The sequence below is a fragment of the Perca flavescens genome, chromosome 24 (assembly GCF_004354835.1).
Source record: "Perca flavescens isolate YP-PL-M2 chromosome 24, PFLA_1.0, whole genome shotgun sequence".
Taxonomy (NCBI): Eukaryota; Metazoa; Chordata; class Actinopteri; order Perciformes; family Percidae; genus Perca; species Perca flavescens.
Window position 1 is genome coordinate 1530053 of NC_041354.1, and position 15000 is coordinate 1545052.

The following is a 15000-nucleotide window of genomic DNA, read 5'->3' on the forward strand; positions in this document are numbered from 1 at the left end:
CTGTTTAGCGGTTGTGTGTGTGTGGCGCGTGTGCTGGCATGTGTGTAAAAACACTGGCTCTGATTGGCTACCATGAAACACGACTCTGCCTTAGCCAATCATAAACGCTTACCTCGTTATTAACCCACCTCCTCAGTAGCTGTTAGCAAGGGATGCGTTCGGATTACACAGTTTATTCAATCAATGCATAGTAACGCACCGCATTTAACATCCAGTAACGTTATTATTATTATTATATTATTATATTATTATAATATTATTATTATAATAATTAGTTAGATTACCCGGTTACTGAAAAAATAACGCTGTTGTTATTCCAAACACTGTTTTTTTTTCTTCTTACCCATCATGCTCTCTCTGCCAGCAGGAGACATTTCCTGAGCCAATCGGGAGGCTGTTTCTGCGCTGACATCATCCTCCGCTTCGCCCTGCCCCGTCTCCCCATTGGTGGAGACCTCAGGCGTGGAAACGACCACGACGACGCCGTGTTCCTGTTAGGGAGGAAATCATCACGTCATTCAACCCGTCCGTCACCAACCAATGAGAGGACTTTCTCTGTGTGATGTCACACATCCCAGCCGGGCGTCTTCTCCTCCGAGTATACCTTCAGCAAGTCTCGCAGTCGGACCACTTCGTCTCTGAGCCGGTCACGTTCGATCCGAACGACGTCGGAGATTTCTCTCTGCCTCTCCAACGCCTGAGAGAGGCGAGGAAGAGGGAGAGGGTGAGGGAGAGGAAGTGGGCAAGAAAATGGGTGAGAAAGAGGGCGAGAAAGTGGGTGAGAAAGAGGGCGAGAAAGTGGGCGAGAAAGAGGGCGAGAAAGTGGGCGAGAAAGAGGGTGAGAAAGAGGGCGAGAAAGAGGGTGAGAAAGAGGGCAAGAAAGAGGGAGAGGGCAAGAAAGTGGGCGAGAAAGTGGGTGAGAAAGAGCGAGAAAGTGGGAGAGAAAGAGGGTGAAAAAGAGGGTGAGAAAGAGGGCAAGAAAGAGGGCAAGAAAGAGGGTGAGAGAGGGTGAGAAAGTGGGCGAGAAAGTGGGTGAAAAAGAGGTTGAGAAAGAGGTTGAGAAAGAGGGCGAGAAAGTGGGCGAGAAAGTGGGAGAGGGCGAGAAAGTGGGCGAGAAAGAGGGCGAGAAAGAGGGCGATAAAGTGGGTGAGAGGGAGGATGATAAAATGGGCAAGAAAGTGGAAGAGAAAGAGAGAGAGGGCGAGAAAGTGGGTGAGAAAGTGGGAGAGGGAGAGGGTGAGAAAGTGGGTGAGAAAGAGGGAGAGAAAGAAGGTGAGGAAGAGGGGAAACGTGGAAGCAGTAAAGGTGAAGAAGTGAAACAGAGGAAACAGAAGTATTAGTTCATGTTAAGACAGGAAGTTAAACAGGAAGGAACTTTAAAGGTTATATCTCGTTTGGTGGGTGTGTCAGAGAGGGTTAGCCAATCAGCAGCGACCTTCTGTAAATGTGTGGTAATACGGGGAGATTAAACGCACCACGTTTCTGTTTAAATACACATTTCGCTAGGTTCTGTCGGCGCTGAACGCTTCCAGGTAGTTAAACTTTTATAATTTTATAATGTGTACTTGTCTTGATATTAAGTCTTATTTGTATATCTGTATATCATGTTGATATGTGCCTATATGTATATTGTTGTCTCTATTGTACAGTATATGTGTCTATATTACTATCTGTCTACGGAGTGTTTACTACTACATGTATAGAGAGTTAACACCTAGAATCTAACTCTTGGTGTGTGTGAGTATACTCGGCCAATAAATCTGATTCCGATATCCTGACAGAGCTTCCTGTATTTGGTCCCAAAGTCCCACCAATCCAAAACATGCTTTCAAACTTGAAACGAATCGGACCATGTGTGTGTGTCTGTGTGTGTCTGTGTGTGTCTGTGTGTGTCTGTGTGTGCGTGCATCTGTGTCTGCGTGCATCTGTGTCTGCGTGCATGCGTCTCTGTGTGTATGTGTGTGTGTGTGTGTGTGCGTGCATGCGTCTCTGTGTGTGTGTGTGTGTGTCTCTTTGTCTGTGTGTGTGTCTGTCTGTGTCTGTGTGTGTGCGTGTGTGTGTGTGTGTGCACGCATGCGTCTGTGTGTGTGTGTGTGTCTCTTTGTCTGTGTGTGTCTGTGTGTGTATGTGTGCGCACGTGTCTGTGTGTGGTTGTCTCTGTGTGTGTGTGTGTGTGTGTGCGTGCACGCATGCGTCTCTGTGTGTGTGTGTGTGTCTGTGTGTGTGTATGTGTGTGTCTGTGTGTGTCTGTGTGTGTTGTGTGTGTGTGTGTGCGTGCACGCATGCGTCTCTGTGTGTGTGTGTGTGTGTGTGTGTGTCTGTGTGTGTGCGTCTGCATCTGTGTGCGCGCGCATGTGTCTCTGTGTGTGTGTGTGTGTGTGTGTGTGTGTTTAGTTTGATGCCGACAGAGACTACCTCGTTGGTGTAAAAGCCCCCTAAATCATGTAATCCCCATTCTAGTTAGCGGAGCACCAAACAGGAAGTGGCCAGTTCAGTTCAGTGCTTCACTGGAAGCGTTTACATTTAAATCTGTGGTCGTACCGCCATCTTCTTCTCTTTCCACTGCAGCACTTCCTGCAGGTCAGAAACCTCCCGACAATAACTGCTGCTCTTCATCCTCAGCTCAGACACCTCCTGACGAAGAGGAGGAGGAGGAAGGGTAAAAAGAGATGGAGATCAGTCAGAGTTAGTAAGAAGATCAGACTGAACTCAGAGACGATTGGCTGAACTGAAGATGTAACTACACGTTAGATTAGTCTCCGACATCTGACATGAAACATACATGAAAACATGAAAGTACCCCTAGAGCACACGTGTCAAACTCAAGGCCCGGGGGCCAAATCCGGCCCCTCGCAGGTTTTAATCCGGCCCGCATTTCAATTTAGGTTCACAATAAATTTAGGCCCACCTAGTTTTTGGTGCTTTTTTTTTATTTTCTAATTCATTTTTTGACATTTTTGGGCAGTTTTTGCGCTTTTTTTCAATGCTTTAGGCACTTCGTTTTAACGATTTGGACACTTTGCTAAATGTTTTGCCACTTTTTCAGAAGTTTTTGACGCTTTTTACAATGTTTTTGTCACTTTTTCGGAAGTTTTTGACGATTTTTACAATGTTTTTGTCACTTTTTCGGAAGTTTTTGACGCTTTTTACAATGTTTTAGTCACTTTTTCAGACAATTTTATGTTGTTTTTTTTTTGTTGGCCTTTTTCCAACTTTTTTGGCGCTTTATTCAACGTATTTTTCGCTGGCTGAGGAACTTTATTGCCAAACTTTTTTGGGGCTTTATGAGGCCCAAAATGTAAGTGAGAAGACTCCGGTATATGAGACATGGAATAATACAGTCAAAATATTTGACTTTTTCTCTTAAATAAACACATATCAATAATCTCTACGTGTCTGGCCCTCAATAGGATTCTCATTTTCCAGTGTGGCCATCTGGGAAAAGGAGTTTGACACCCCTGCCCTAGAGGGAAAGATACCCCCTTCAGTCCTCCTAAGTACCCCTAGAGGGACATGTACCCCTTGCAGTCCTCCTAAGTACCCCTAGAGGGACATGTACCCCTTGCAGTCCTAAGTACCCCTAGAGGGACACGTACCCCTTGCAGTCCTCCTAAGTACCCCTAGAGGGGCACGTACCCCTTGCAGTCCTCCTAAGTACCCCTAGAGGGGCACATACCCCTTGCAGTCCTCCTAAGTACCCCTAGAGGGACACGTACCCCTTGCAGTCCTCCTAAGTACCCCTAGAGGGGCACGTACCCCTTGCAGTCCTCCTAAGTACCCCTAGAGGGACATGTACCCCTTGCAGTCCTCCTAAGTACCCCTAGAGGGACCAGACCCCTTGCAGTCCTCTTAAGTACCCCTAGAGGGGCACGTACCCCTTGCAGTCCTCCTAAGTACCCCATGAGGGGCACGTACCCCTTGCAGTCCTCCTAAGTACCCCTAGAGGGGCACATACCCCTTGCAGTCCTCCTAGGTACCCCTAGAGGGACACGTACCCCTTGCAGTCCTCCTAAGTACCCCTAGAGGGACACGTACCCCCTTCAGTCCTCCTAAGTACCCCTAGAGGGACACGTACCCCCTTCAGTCCTCCTAAGTACCCCTAGAGGGGCACGTACCCCTTCAGTCCTCCTAAGTACCCCTAGAGGGACACGTACCCCCTTCAGTCCTCCTAAGTACCCCTAGAGGGGCACGTACCCCCTTCAGGCCTCCTAAGTACCCCTAGAGGGACACATACCCCCATTTGAGAAAGATTTGAAAACTAAATACTTTTGTATATTTTCCAGAATAAGTTAAGTTAGAACTGACTAACTTTAAGTCTTATAAACTGACAATATTACAGTAAAACTACAACATACTTTTATAGAACTACATCTTTAGATTGACCACATTTCATGGTGTTTGGTTGAGCGTTTGTTGACGTGAGACTGACCGTGAGCAGAGCTTCAGCCTGTCTCAGAGTTTCCTCCATCTCTTTAAACTGGAACTGAAGGACACGGTGAGCCTGACGCTCACGCTCGCATTCCTGAAAGAGCAAAACAAGGCTTAATAACCAACCAGATCTCCCCAATAATACACATCTTAATAACCAACCAGATCTCCCCAATAATACACATCTTAATAACCAACCAGATCTCCCCAATAATACACATCTTAATAACCAACCAGATCTCCCCAATAATACACATCTTAATAACCAACCAGATCTCCCCAATAATACACATCTTAATAACCAACCAGATCTCCCCAATAATACACATCTTAATAACCAACCAGATCTCTCCAATAATACACATCTTAATAACCAACCAGATCTCTCCAATAATACACATCTTAATAACCAACCAGATCTCCCCAATAATACACATCTTAATAACCAACCAGATCTCCCCAATAATACACATCTTAATAACCAACCAGATCTCCCCAATAATACACATCTTAATAACCAACCAGATCTCTCCAATAATACACATCTTAATAACCAACCAGATCTCTCCAATAATACACATCTTAATAACCAACCAGATCTCTCCAATAATACACATCTTAATAACCAACCAGATCTCCCCAATAATACACATCTTAATAACCAACCAGATCTCTACAATAATACACATCTTAATAACCAACCAGATCTCTCCAATAATACACATCTTAATAACCAACCTGATCTCCCCAATAATACACATCTTAATAACCAACCTGATCTCCCCAATAATACACATCTTAATAACCAACCAGATCTCTACAATAATACACATCTTAATAACCAACCAGATCTCTCCAATAATACACATCTTAATAACCAACCTGATCTCCCCAATAATACACATCTTAATAACCAACCAGATCTCTACAATAATACACATCTTAATAACCAACCAGATCTCTACAATAATACACATCTTAATAACCAACCAGATCTCTACAATAATACACATCTTAATAACCAACCAGATCTCTCCAATAATACACATCTTAATAACCAACCTGATCTCCCCAATAATACACATCTTAATAACCAACCAGATCTCTACAATAATACACATCTTAAAAAACAACCAGATCTCTACAATAATACACATCTTAATAACCAACCAGATCTCTCCAATAATACACATCTTAATAACCAACCTGATCTCCCCAATAATACACATCTTAATAACCAACGAGATCTCTACAATAATACACATCTTAATAACCAACCAGATCTCTACAATAATACACATCTTAATAACCAACCAGATCTCTCCAATAATACACATCTTAATAACCAACCTGATCTCCCCAATAATACACATCTTAATAACCAACCAGATCTCTACAATAATACACATCTTAATAACCAACCCGATCTCTACAATAATACACATCTTAATAACCAACCAGATCTCTCCAATAATACACATCTTAATAACCAACCTGATCTCCCCAATAATACACATCTTAATAACCAACCAGATCTCTACAATAATACACATCTTAATAAACAACCAGATCTCTACAATAATACACATCTTAATAACCAACCAGATCTCTCCAATAATACACATCTTAATAACCAACCTGATCTCCCCAATAATACACATCTTAATAACCAACCAGATCTCTACAATAATACACATCTTAATAACCAACCAGATCTCTACAATAATACACATCTTAATAACCAACCAGATCTCTACAATAATACACATCTTAATAACCAACCAGATCTCTCCAATAATACACATCTTAATAACCAACCTGATCTCCCCAATAATACACATCTTAATAACCAACCAGATCTCTACAATAATACACATCTTAATAACCAACCAGATCTCTACAATAATACACATCTTAATAAACAACCAGATCTCTACAATAATACACATCTTAATACCAACCAGATCTCTACAATAATACACATCTTAATAACCAACCTGATCTCCCCAATAATACACATCTTAATAACCAACGAGATCTCTACAATAATACACATCTTAATAACCAACGAGAAGGGGGAGAGAGAGAGAGAGAGAGTGGCTCTGTGTCCTTACCTTAGTGGCTCTGTGTCCTTACCTTAGTGCTGTCGTCACAGTGTCTCCGGGCCTCCCAGAGCAGCTCCTCGGTGTCTCCCAGCTCCTCCTTCAGAGTCTCCACCTGGTACATCAGAGCCGACTTCTCGTTGTGCAGCTGAGCGATAGAAACCATCGCTTTACGGTACTTCTCCTCCGACTCCGCCAGAGAGTCCTGGACACACACACACACACACACACACACACACACACACACACACACACACACACACACACACACACACACACACACACACACACACACACACACACACACACACACACACACACACAGAGAGACAGACACACACACAGAGAGACAGACACACACAGAGCACACACACACACACACACAGAGACACACACACACACACAGAGACAGACACACAGAGACAGACACACACACACAGAGACAGACACACACACACACAGAGACAGACACACAGAGACAGACACACACACACAGAGACAGACACACACAGAGACAGACACACACAGAGACAGACACACACACACAGACATATTTTTTTACATTTGTCACTTTATCTTTAACATTTTGTCACTTTCTTTGACTTTTCAGTCACTTTTTTGAACATTTGTCACCTTTTTTTCCAAAATTTATAAAGCTTTTTTTTTTACATTTTTTTTTTTTTTTTTTACATTTGTTCTTTTTTTGACATTTGTCTTTTTTTTCAACGTTTGTCGACTTTTTCTGAGCCTTTTGAAGTTTTTCCCAAATTTGTAAAGCTTTTTCTTTACATTTGTAATTTTTCTGACATGTTTGTAATTTTTTCCAACGTTCTTTCATCAATATCTTTTTCTTCAAAAGCTATAAAATTGACTAAAAACACCCAAATATAATGAAAGTAGTGAACTGATTATGTATTTAACTTGTTAAGACTGTTGTAGTGAACCGTCCACGTTACTTAGTTAGTTTATTTGGACAATTTCTTTGAAAGAAAACTTGTGATATAGAAACGTTTAGAAAAGGAAACAGTACAATTATTAGAGGGTTAAGTTAAGTTTTCATCTTTTTCGACACTTATATGGCTTCCCCCACCGATGTTTATGTCACTTTATTCAACGTTGGTCGACTTTTTCTCAGCCTTTCAAAGTTTGTGTTTTTTCCCAAATTTATAAAGCTTTTTTTTTTTTTACATTTTTGTCACTTTTGTTACATTTGTCACTTTAACATTTTTGTCACTTTTTTGACATTTTGGTCACTTTCTTTTGACATTGTTGTAACTTTTGTTACATTTTGGTCATTTTTGACATTTGTATCAACTTTTTCTGAGCCTTTTGAAGTTTTTCCCAAATTTTTGATATAGAAACATTTAGAAAAAGGAAACCGGAGGATTATTAGAGGGTTAAGTTAAAGCTGGTGTGTACCTTCATGTCTCTGATGGAGGCCTCCGTCTCCACGGAGAACGATGTGTCGCAGCTTCCTCTGCGAGACGAGGCTCCGCCCAGAGACGCCAGCGTTGCCGCGGAGAGCGTCGATGCCGTCCTCGAGCCCTGAGGAAGAGGAGAACACGTCTTCATCATTACTATATAAACTGTGGCAGAAGTGGAGAACAAACTCTTTCAGAATTAAAAGGGGAAGAAGTTACTTTATCAGCGAAGTCTCGGTCCGGTCTCTCCTCCACCTGAACACATAAACACACTTTATTCATTATATTATATTAACATTAGTGCTCTCGTGCTGGAGTTATTGATTTATTAACCGTGTGTTGGTAGAAAAGAGATAAAGAGATAGAGACAGAGGAGAGAAGAGAAGCAGAGGAGAGAAAGAGAGAGAAAGAGGAGAGGGAGATGGAGAGAGAGAGGCAGAGAGAAGAGAAGCAGCAGAGAGAAAGAGAGAGAAAGAGGAGAGAGAAAGAGAAGGAGAGAGAGAGAAAACCAGAGGAGAGAGAGAGGGAGATGGGGAGAGACAGAGAGAGAACCAGAGGAGAGAGAGAGAAAACAAGAGGAGAGAGAGAGGGATATAGACAGAGGAGAGAGAGAGAAGGAGATGGTCGAGAGAGAGATACGGAGAGAGAGGGAGATGGAGAGAGAAAGAAGAGAAAGAGAGAAGATGGAGAGAGACAGAGAAGAGAGAAAGAGAAGGAGAGAGAGAGAGAAAACCAGAGGAGTGAGAGAGAGGGAGATCGAGAGAGAGAGAACCAGAGGAGAGAGAGAGGGAGATGGAGAGAGACAGAGAAGAGAGAAAGAGAAGGAGAGAGAGAGAGAGAACCAGAGGAGAGAGAGAGAGATGGAGATGGGAGAGAGAGGGAGAGATGGAGGAGAGAGAGAGAGAGAGAGAGAGAGGAGAGAGAACCAGAGGAGAGAGAGAGAGAGAGAACCAGAGGAGAGAGAGAGAGGAGATGGGAGAGAGGGAGAGATGGAGGAGAGAGAGAGAGAGAGAGAGAGAGAGAGAGGAGAGAGAACCAGAGGAGAGAGAGAGAGAGAACCAGAGGAGAGAGAGAGAGAGAGAGAAAACCAGAGGAGGGAGAGGGGGGAGATGGAGAGAGACAGAGAAGAGAGACAGAGAAGGAGATGGGAGAGAGAGAGAAGGAGATGGGAGAGAGAGGGAGAGATGGAGGAGAGAGAGAGAGAGAGAGAACCAGAGAAGAGAGAGAGAGAGAGAGAACCAGAGGAGAGAGAGAGAGAGAGAGAAACCAGAGGAGGGAGAGGGGGGAGATGGAGAGAGACAGAGAAGAGAGACAGAGAAGGAGATGGGAGAGAGAGAGAAGGAGATGGGAGAGAGGGAGAGATGGAGGAGAGAGAGAGAGAGAACCAGAGGAGAGAGAGAGAGAGAGAGAACCAGAGGAGAGAGAGAGGAGAGAGAACCAGAGGAGAGAGAGAGAGAGAGAGAGAGAGAGAGAGAGAGAGAGAACCAGAGGAGGGAGAGAGAGAGAGAGAGAGAAACCAGAGGAGAGAGAGAGAGAGAACCAGAGGAGAGAGAGAGAGAGAGAGAGAGAGAGAGAGAGAGAGAGAGAGAGAGAGAGAGAGAGAGAACCAGAGGAGGGAGAGGGGGGAGACGGTCAGACTGACAGCCAGAGATGAGAGCTCACCACTGGGCTCGCACGAGCAGAACTCGCCCTGGAGGAAGTTCTGGAGCCGGAGCCAAAAAACCCGCTATAGTCAGAGGGCTGGAAGAAAGAGGAAGGAAAGAGGGAGGAAAGTAAGATAGGAAACAAAGAAGGGAGGGAGGAAAGAGGGAGGGATGAGAAAGAAAATAGGGGAGGGAAGAAGAAATAAAGAAGGAAGTAAAATAGAGAAACAGTTGTTAGTTATTTTCAGTTCATCAGGATGTAAATCAGATAAATGGATCAGGAAGGAGGAAGGAAGGAAAGAAGGGAGTAAAGAGGAGAGGAGGACCCGAGGAAGGAAGGAGAGGCGGAGAAAGGGGGGAAAGGAAGGAAGGAAAGAGGAACAAAAGGTAGGAGGGAGGGAGGACCAAAGAAAGGGGAAAGGAAGGAACAAAAGGAAAGGAGAGAGCAATAAAAGAAGGGAGGAGAGACAACAGAGGAGGGGGAGGAGGAGAGAAAAGACGATGGAGGACTTAAGGAAGGAAGAGAGGGGAGGAGAGAGAGAGAGAGAGAGAGAGAGAGAGAGAGAGAGGGAGGGAGAGGGAGAGGGAGGGGGAGGGGAGGGAGGGAGGGAGAGAGAGGGGAGGAGAAATGGGGAAAGAAGGGAAGAAAAGAAGGAGGGAAGGAATGAACTAAATAGGTTTTATCAGGTGAGTTTATAATTTCTGATCTTTAGACTCCAGCTGTGAAGACAGCCGAGTCATGTGACCTGTGTGTGTGTCTCTGTGTGTGTGTCTGTGTGTGTGTGTGTGTGTGTGTGTGTGTGTGTGTGTGTGTGTCTGTCTCTGTGTGTGTGTGTGTGTGTGTGTGTGTCTGAGACTGTTAGACCTTTGAGTCTGTGTGTCTGATGACCTGTGGGACTGTGTGTGTGTGTTAGACCTTTGAGTCTGTCTGTGTGTGTGCGTTTGTGTGTGAGACTGTTAGACCTGTCTGTCTGTCTGTCTGTCTGTCTGTCTGTCTGTGTATAACATGTAGTGGAGTACAAGAAGAAAGTATAAAAGAGTCAGAAACCGAAATAAGACTCACCCTGAGGCTGCCTCGACTCCCCACAGACATCCTCTCTTCATCATCTGACATCTGCAAACACACACACACGACACGTTAAAACACACACAACACACACACACACACACACACACACACACACACACACACACACACACACACACACAATCCGCCAGTCTGGACCCGAACCTGGTCCTTCTGGCTGCTCAGTTACACTCACAGCCCCAACTGAGCTGCTAAATAAACATTCATTTAAAAACGTTCAATATGTCATTTCTTTTTCTCAACAAAAATAATGAAGAAAAGAAGCAGTTTTGGTGAAGCAGCGTGGGATCATGGGAGTTGTAGTCTTCATGCAGTCAGCTTCATCCCGGTTTGGTTTTCCATCAGTGTTCATCGTTTTTTATCCACAGAAGTCTCCAAAAAGAACCGGTAAAAATACGTGAATAATCACCATCACCAAACTCCACCAGACTCCATGTAAATAATCAGGACTTTTAGTCTGTATAGAGCCAGCATATCTCCACCAGACTCCATGTAAATAATCAGGACTTTTAGCGTGTATAGAGCCAGCATATCTCCACCAGACTCCATGTAAATAATCTGGACTTTTAGCGTGTATAGAGCCAGCATATCTCCACCAGACTCCATGTAAATAATCAGGACTTTTAGCGTGTATATTGCCAGCATGGAGTCTGGTGGAGATATGCTGGCTCTATACACGCTAAAAGTCCTGATTATTTACATGGAGTCTGGTGGAGATATTCTGGCTCTATACACGCTAAAAGTCCTGATTATTTACATGGAGTCTGGTGGAGATATGCTGGCTCTATACACACTAAAAGTTCTGAATATTTACATGGAGTCTGGTGGAGTTTGGTGATGGTGATTTCGGGCCTGTTTCATGTTAAACTAAAAGGATCTTACTCTTTAACTCTGTAGGGATTCTTTCCATAATGTTGTCAGACACTTCCAGGTTGAAAAAATACCAAAGTTAACCCTTTAAACGGGATAAAAAGTACATTTCTGACAGTTTCTTTGCAGAAAACATGCACAAAGGGGATTTGATGCCATTGACAGGCGATTTCTCTGGTTTAAACATTGTTGGGAAGATTTGGGACATAAATGATAAATGTTATACATATTATAGAACGGAGGAGAGAGATACAGACCGAAGCGTGTCTCCGTGAGGGGCGAGAATACCGCTCACTGTCCTCCTGGAAGGCCAGGAAGAAGAAAGACAACACACAAGTTACAGCTGCTCGGCCTTCAAAATAAGATTAAATAAATAGATCAATTAAAAATGTAATTACAAATTAAATTGTAAATGTAATAATTAAGGACATCAATTAAAATAAGACAGTTACAATAAATAATTAAAAACATTTAATAAAAAATATATTTAAAAAAAAAAAAAAAAAAATTAAATGTACACAAAATAAAATAAATTAAAAACATTTAATTTAAATAAAATTCAATATATATAAAAATCTAATTATATAATAAATCAAATACAAATAAAATATAAATATTAAAAAGTCAATACAATAAATAAAAAAAAACATTTAATAAAAAAGAATACAAAGTCAAGTCTGAAAATAAAAAAATTATTTAAATAAAATACAATAAGTATAATAAAACAAAAATAATCTAAATAAATAAAATTAAAGTTAAATTAAATTTAAAACATTTTTAAAATTAAAAATAAAATTAGCATGAAACAATATATTGAATCAAAAACATGTAAAACAAATACATTGGTGGAATAAAATTACTGTATATGCATGTATGTATAAAAAAAAGACAATTTTACCAAAACATAAACAATAACATTATTTATACAAATACAAACAACTTTAAATTTGAATAAAATAAATAATATTTATTCCACATAGCGTGCAGGAACCAGTAAAGAGTTTAAAGTGGTCTGAACTGGGAGATAATGTGTCAGACGAGGATTAAACAGGCTGTTAATCCACACACACACACACACACACACACACACACACACACACACACACACACACACACACACACACACAGGCAGACACACACATACACACAGACATGGAAACACGCACACACACAGACAGACAGACACACACACACACAGAGACACACACACACACAGACAGAGACACACACACACACACACACACAGAGACACACACACACACACACACAGGCAGACACACACACACACACACACACACACACACACACACACACACAGGCAGACACACACATACACACACACACAAACAGGCAGACACACACACACACACACACACACACACACACACAGAGACACACACACACACACACACACACACACACACACACACACACACACACACACACACACACACACACAGGCAGAGACACATACACACAGACATGGAAACACGCACACACGCACACACACAGACACAGAGACACACACACAGACACACAGACTCACACACACACAGACTCAGACAGAGACACACACACAGACACACACACACACACAGACACACACACAGACAGACAGACACACACACACACACACACACACAGAGACACACACACACACACACACACACACACTAAAACAGCAAAGAGGAGGAGGAAGAGTCCTACCATCCACTGTTCAATGTGACCCCACTTATTATCCAGACCATAATACCTCTGCAGAAAGAAGAAGAGGAAGAGGACGAAGAGGAAGAAGAAGAAGAAGAGAAAGAGGAAGAGGAGGAAGAAGAGGAAGAAAAGAGAAAGAGGAGGAAGACAGACGTTTAGAAGACATGAAACTGTTCAGGCCTAAAAAGAAAAACATGACAACTTGAGGGGCGTTTGTTTTAATGTTGTTGGCGTGGCAGCCGGGTGGGGCCAGTAGGGGTGTAACGATACGCCAATGATCTATTAATGTCCTGTTAGATTCCTCTCAAACCTAACCCCACCCGGCAGGAGCTAAACAGGGTCCAAGAGCCATTAAAACAAACGCACCATGTGGATATTGAAGGGGGAACGGAGGAGTTGGTCGTACCTTGTGGCTGTGAGACAGCTACGGCAGGCGGGAGGAGACAAGAGGAGAGAGACAAAAGGTCAAAGGTCACAGGTCAAAGGTCACAGGGGAGGAGAGGAGGGGGGGGGCAGTAGAGGGCGGTCGGTGAGAGTATCGACACGGAAGAGACAAATAAAGAAATGCAAAAAATAAATAAATCAAGCGACAAAGAAATGTAAATTAAAATATAAAAAAATATCTAAAAAAAAAAAAAAAAAAAAAGGAGTTGAATGATAATAAAATTAATTAATAAATAAAATTAAAAATAAATGATTAAATAAATAAAAAGAAAATTAAACGAATGCATGAATGAGTAAAAAATTAAAATTAAATAAGACATGCATAAATGGATAAATATAAAAAAATATGTTAAATAAGAAGAATTATATTAAATTAAATAAATACAATAAGAAATAAATGCATAAATAAATGAATAAAATAAGAGAACATTAAATAAATAAATGTACACTATAAAAAAGAAAAAGAAAAAATGATATAAAAAATGGAAAATTTAAATATTTATATAAAATGAGAAAATGAAATGCACAAATAATTAAAATTGGAAAAATAAATATATATAAAAATAAATATAAAAAGTCAAAAAATAAATACAAATAAATACAAAATAAATAAAATAAAATAGTGTATTCAACCCTACTGTCCCTTCAGGTTAACAGAGACACTGATTACATCAGCTGTTCATTATCTGCTAATATTTACACACAACACTTACTCCTGTTCTTAGGTACCAATGTTGAGGTACTTGTACTTTACTTGAGTCTTTTTCGTTTCAAACAACTTTCTACTTCTACTGCGCTACATTTTAGACGCTTTTTTAGATTTATCGGCTGATCGTTGATGTTTTCTTCACATTTTATCTTTAAATTCAGAAGTTATACTAATATTCTACAGATCGATTAATACGCTCATTAGAAAGAGTTTTGTGCTTGAAAATTGTCAGGAAAATAGTGACAATAAACCCCTAAAAACATTCAGTTTACAATCAAAGAGGACAAAAGAAAATAAAGTAGTTATAAAACCAGGAAACATTTAGATGCAAGGAGCTGGAATCAGAAGTTTTTTTTAACAAAAAAATGACTCACCAGAGAGCAATAACTTGACCCAAACATGTTGAAGCTGCTCACTGACTGACTGACTGACTGACTGATGACATCACTGCAACCTTTGACCCCCCCTGAACTCATCCCCCATCCCCCCACCACCCCTGACCATCAGCGTCCAGCATGACATGTATCAATAAAGTTGATTTATTAAGCCTTACAGAGCCAATCATGTGATGTGATTGGTGCAAAGTGTT

General features: G+C 41.6%; 1 protein-coding gene across 5 annotated transcripts in view; it reads right to left on the minus strand.

Annotated features, from left to right (window-relative positions):
* Positions 1-15000, minus strand: part of lrrfip1b (leucine rich repeat (in FLII) interacting protein 1b) — a 31327-nt gene that overhangs the window by 10748 nt on the left and 5579 nt on the right. For 3 of the 5 annotated variants that reach the window (XM_028571897.1, XM_028571898.1, XM_028571896.1), the window contains 9 exons: positions 10658-10708; positions 9614-9691; positions 8171-8206; positions 7950-8075; positions 6565-6735; positions 4430-4522; positions 2542-2634; positions 605-697; positions 344-491 (listed from right to left, as the gene is read on the minus strand). In XM_028571897.1, coding sequence (XP_028427698.1) covers positions 344-491; positions 605-697; positions 2542-2634; positions 4430-4522; positions 6565-6735; positions 7950-8075; positions 8171-8206; positions 9614-9691; positions 10658-10708 — 889 coding nt within the window. The remainder of the gene's footprint in view (positions 1-343; positions 492-604; positions 698-2541; positions 2635-4429; positions 4523-6564; positions 6736-7949; positions 8076-8170; positions 8207-9613; positions 9692-10657; positions 10709-15000) is intronic. The other 2 variants (XM_028571900.1, XM_028571901.1) reach the window with 2 other exon arrangements.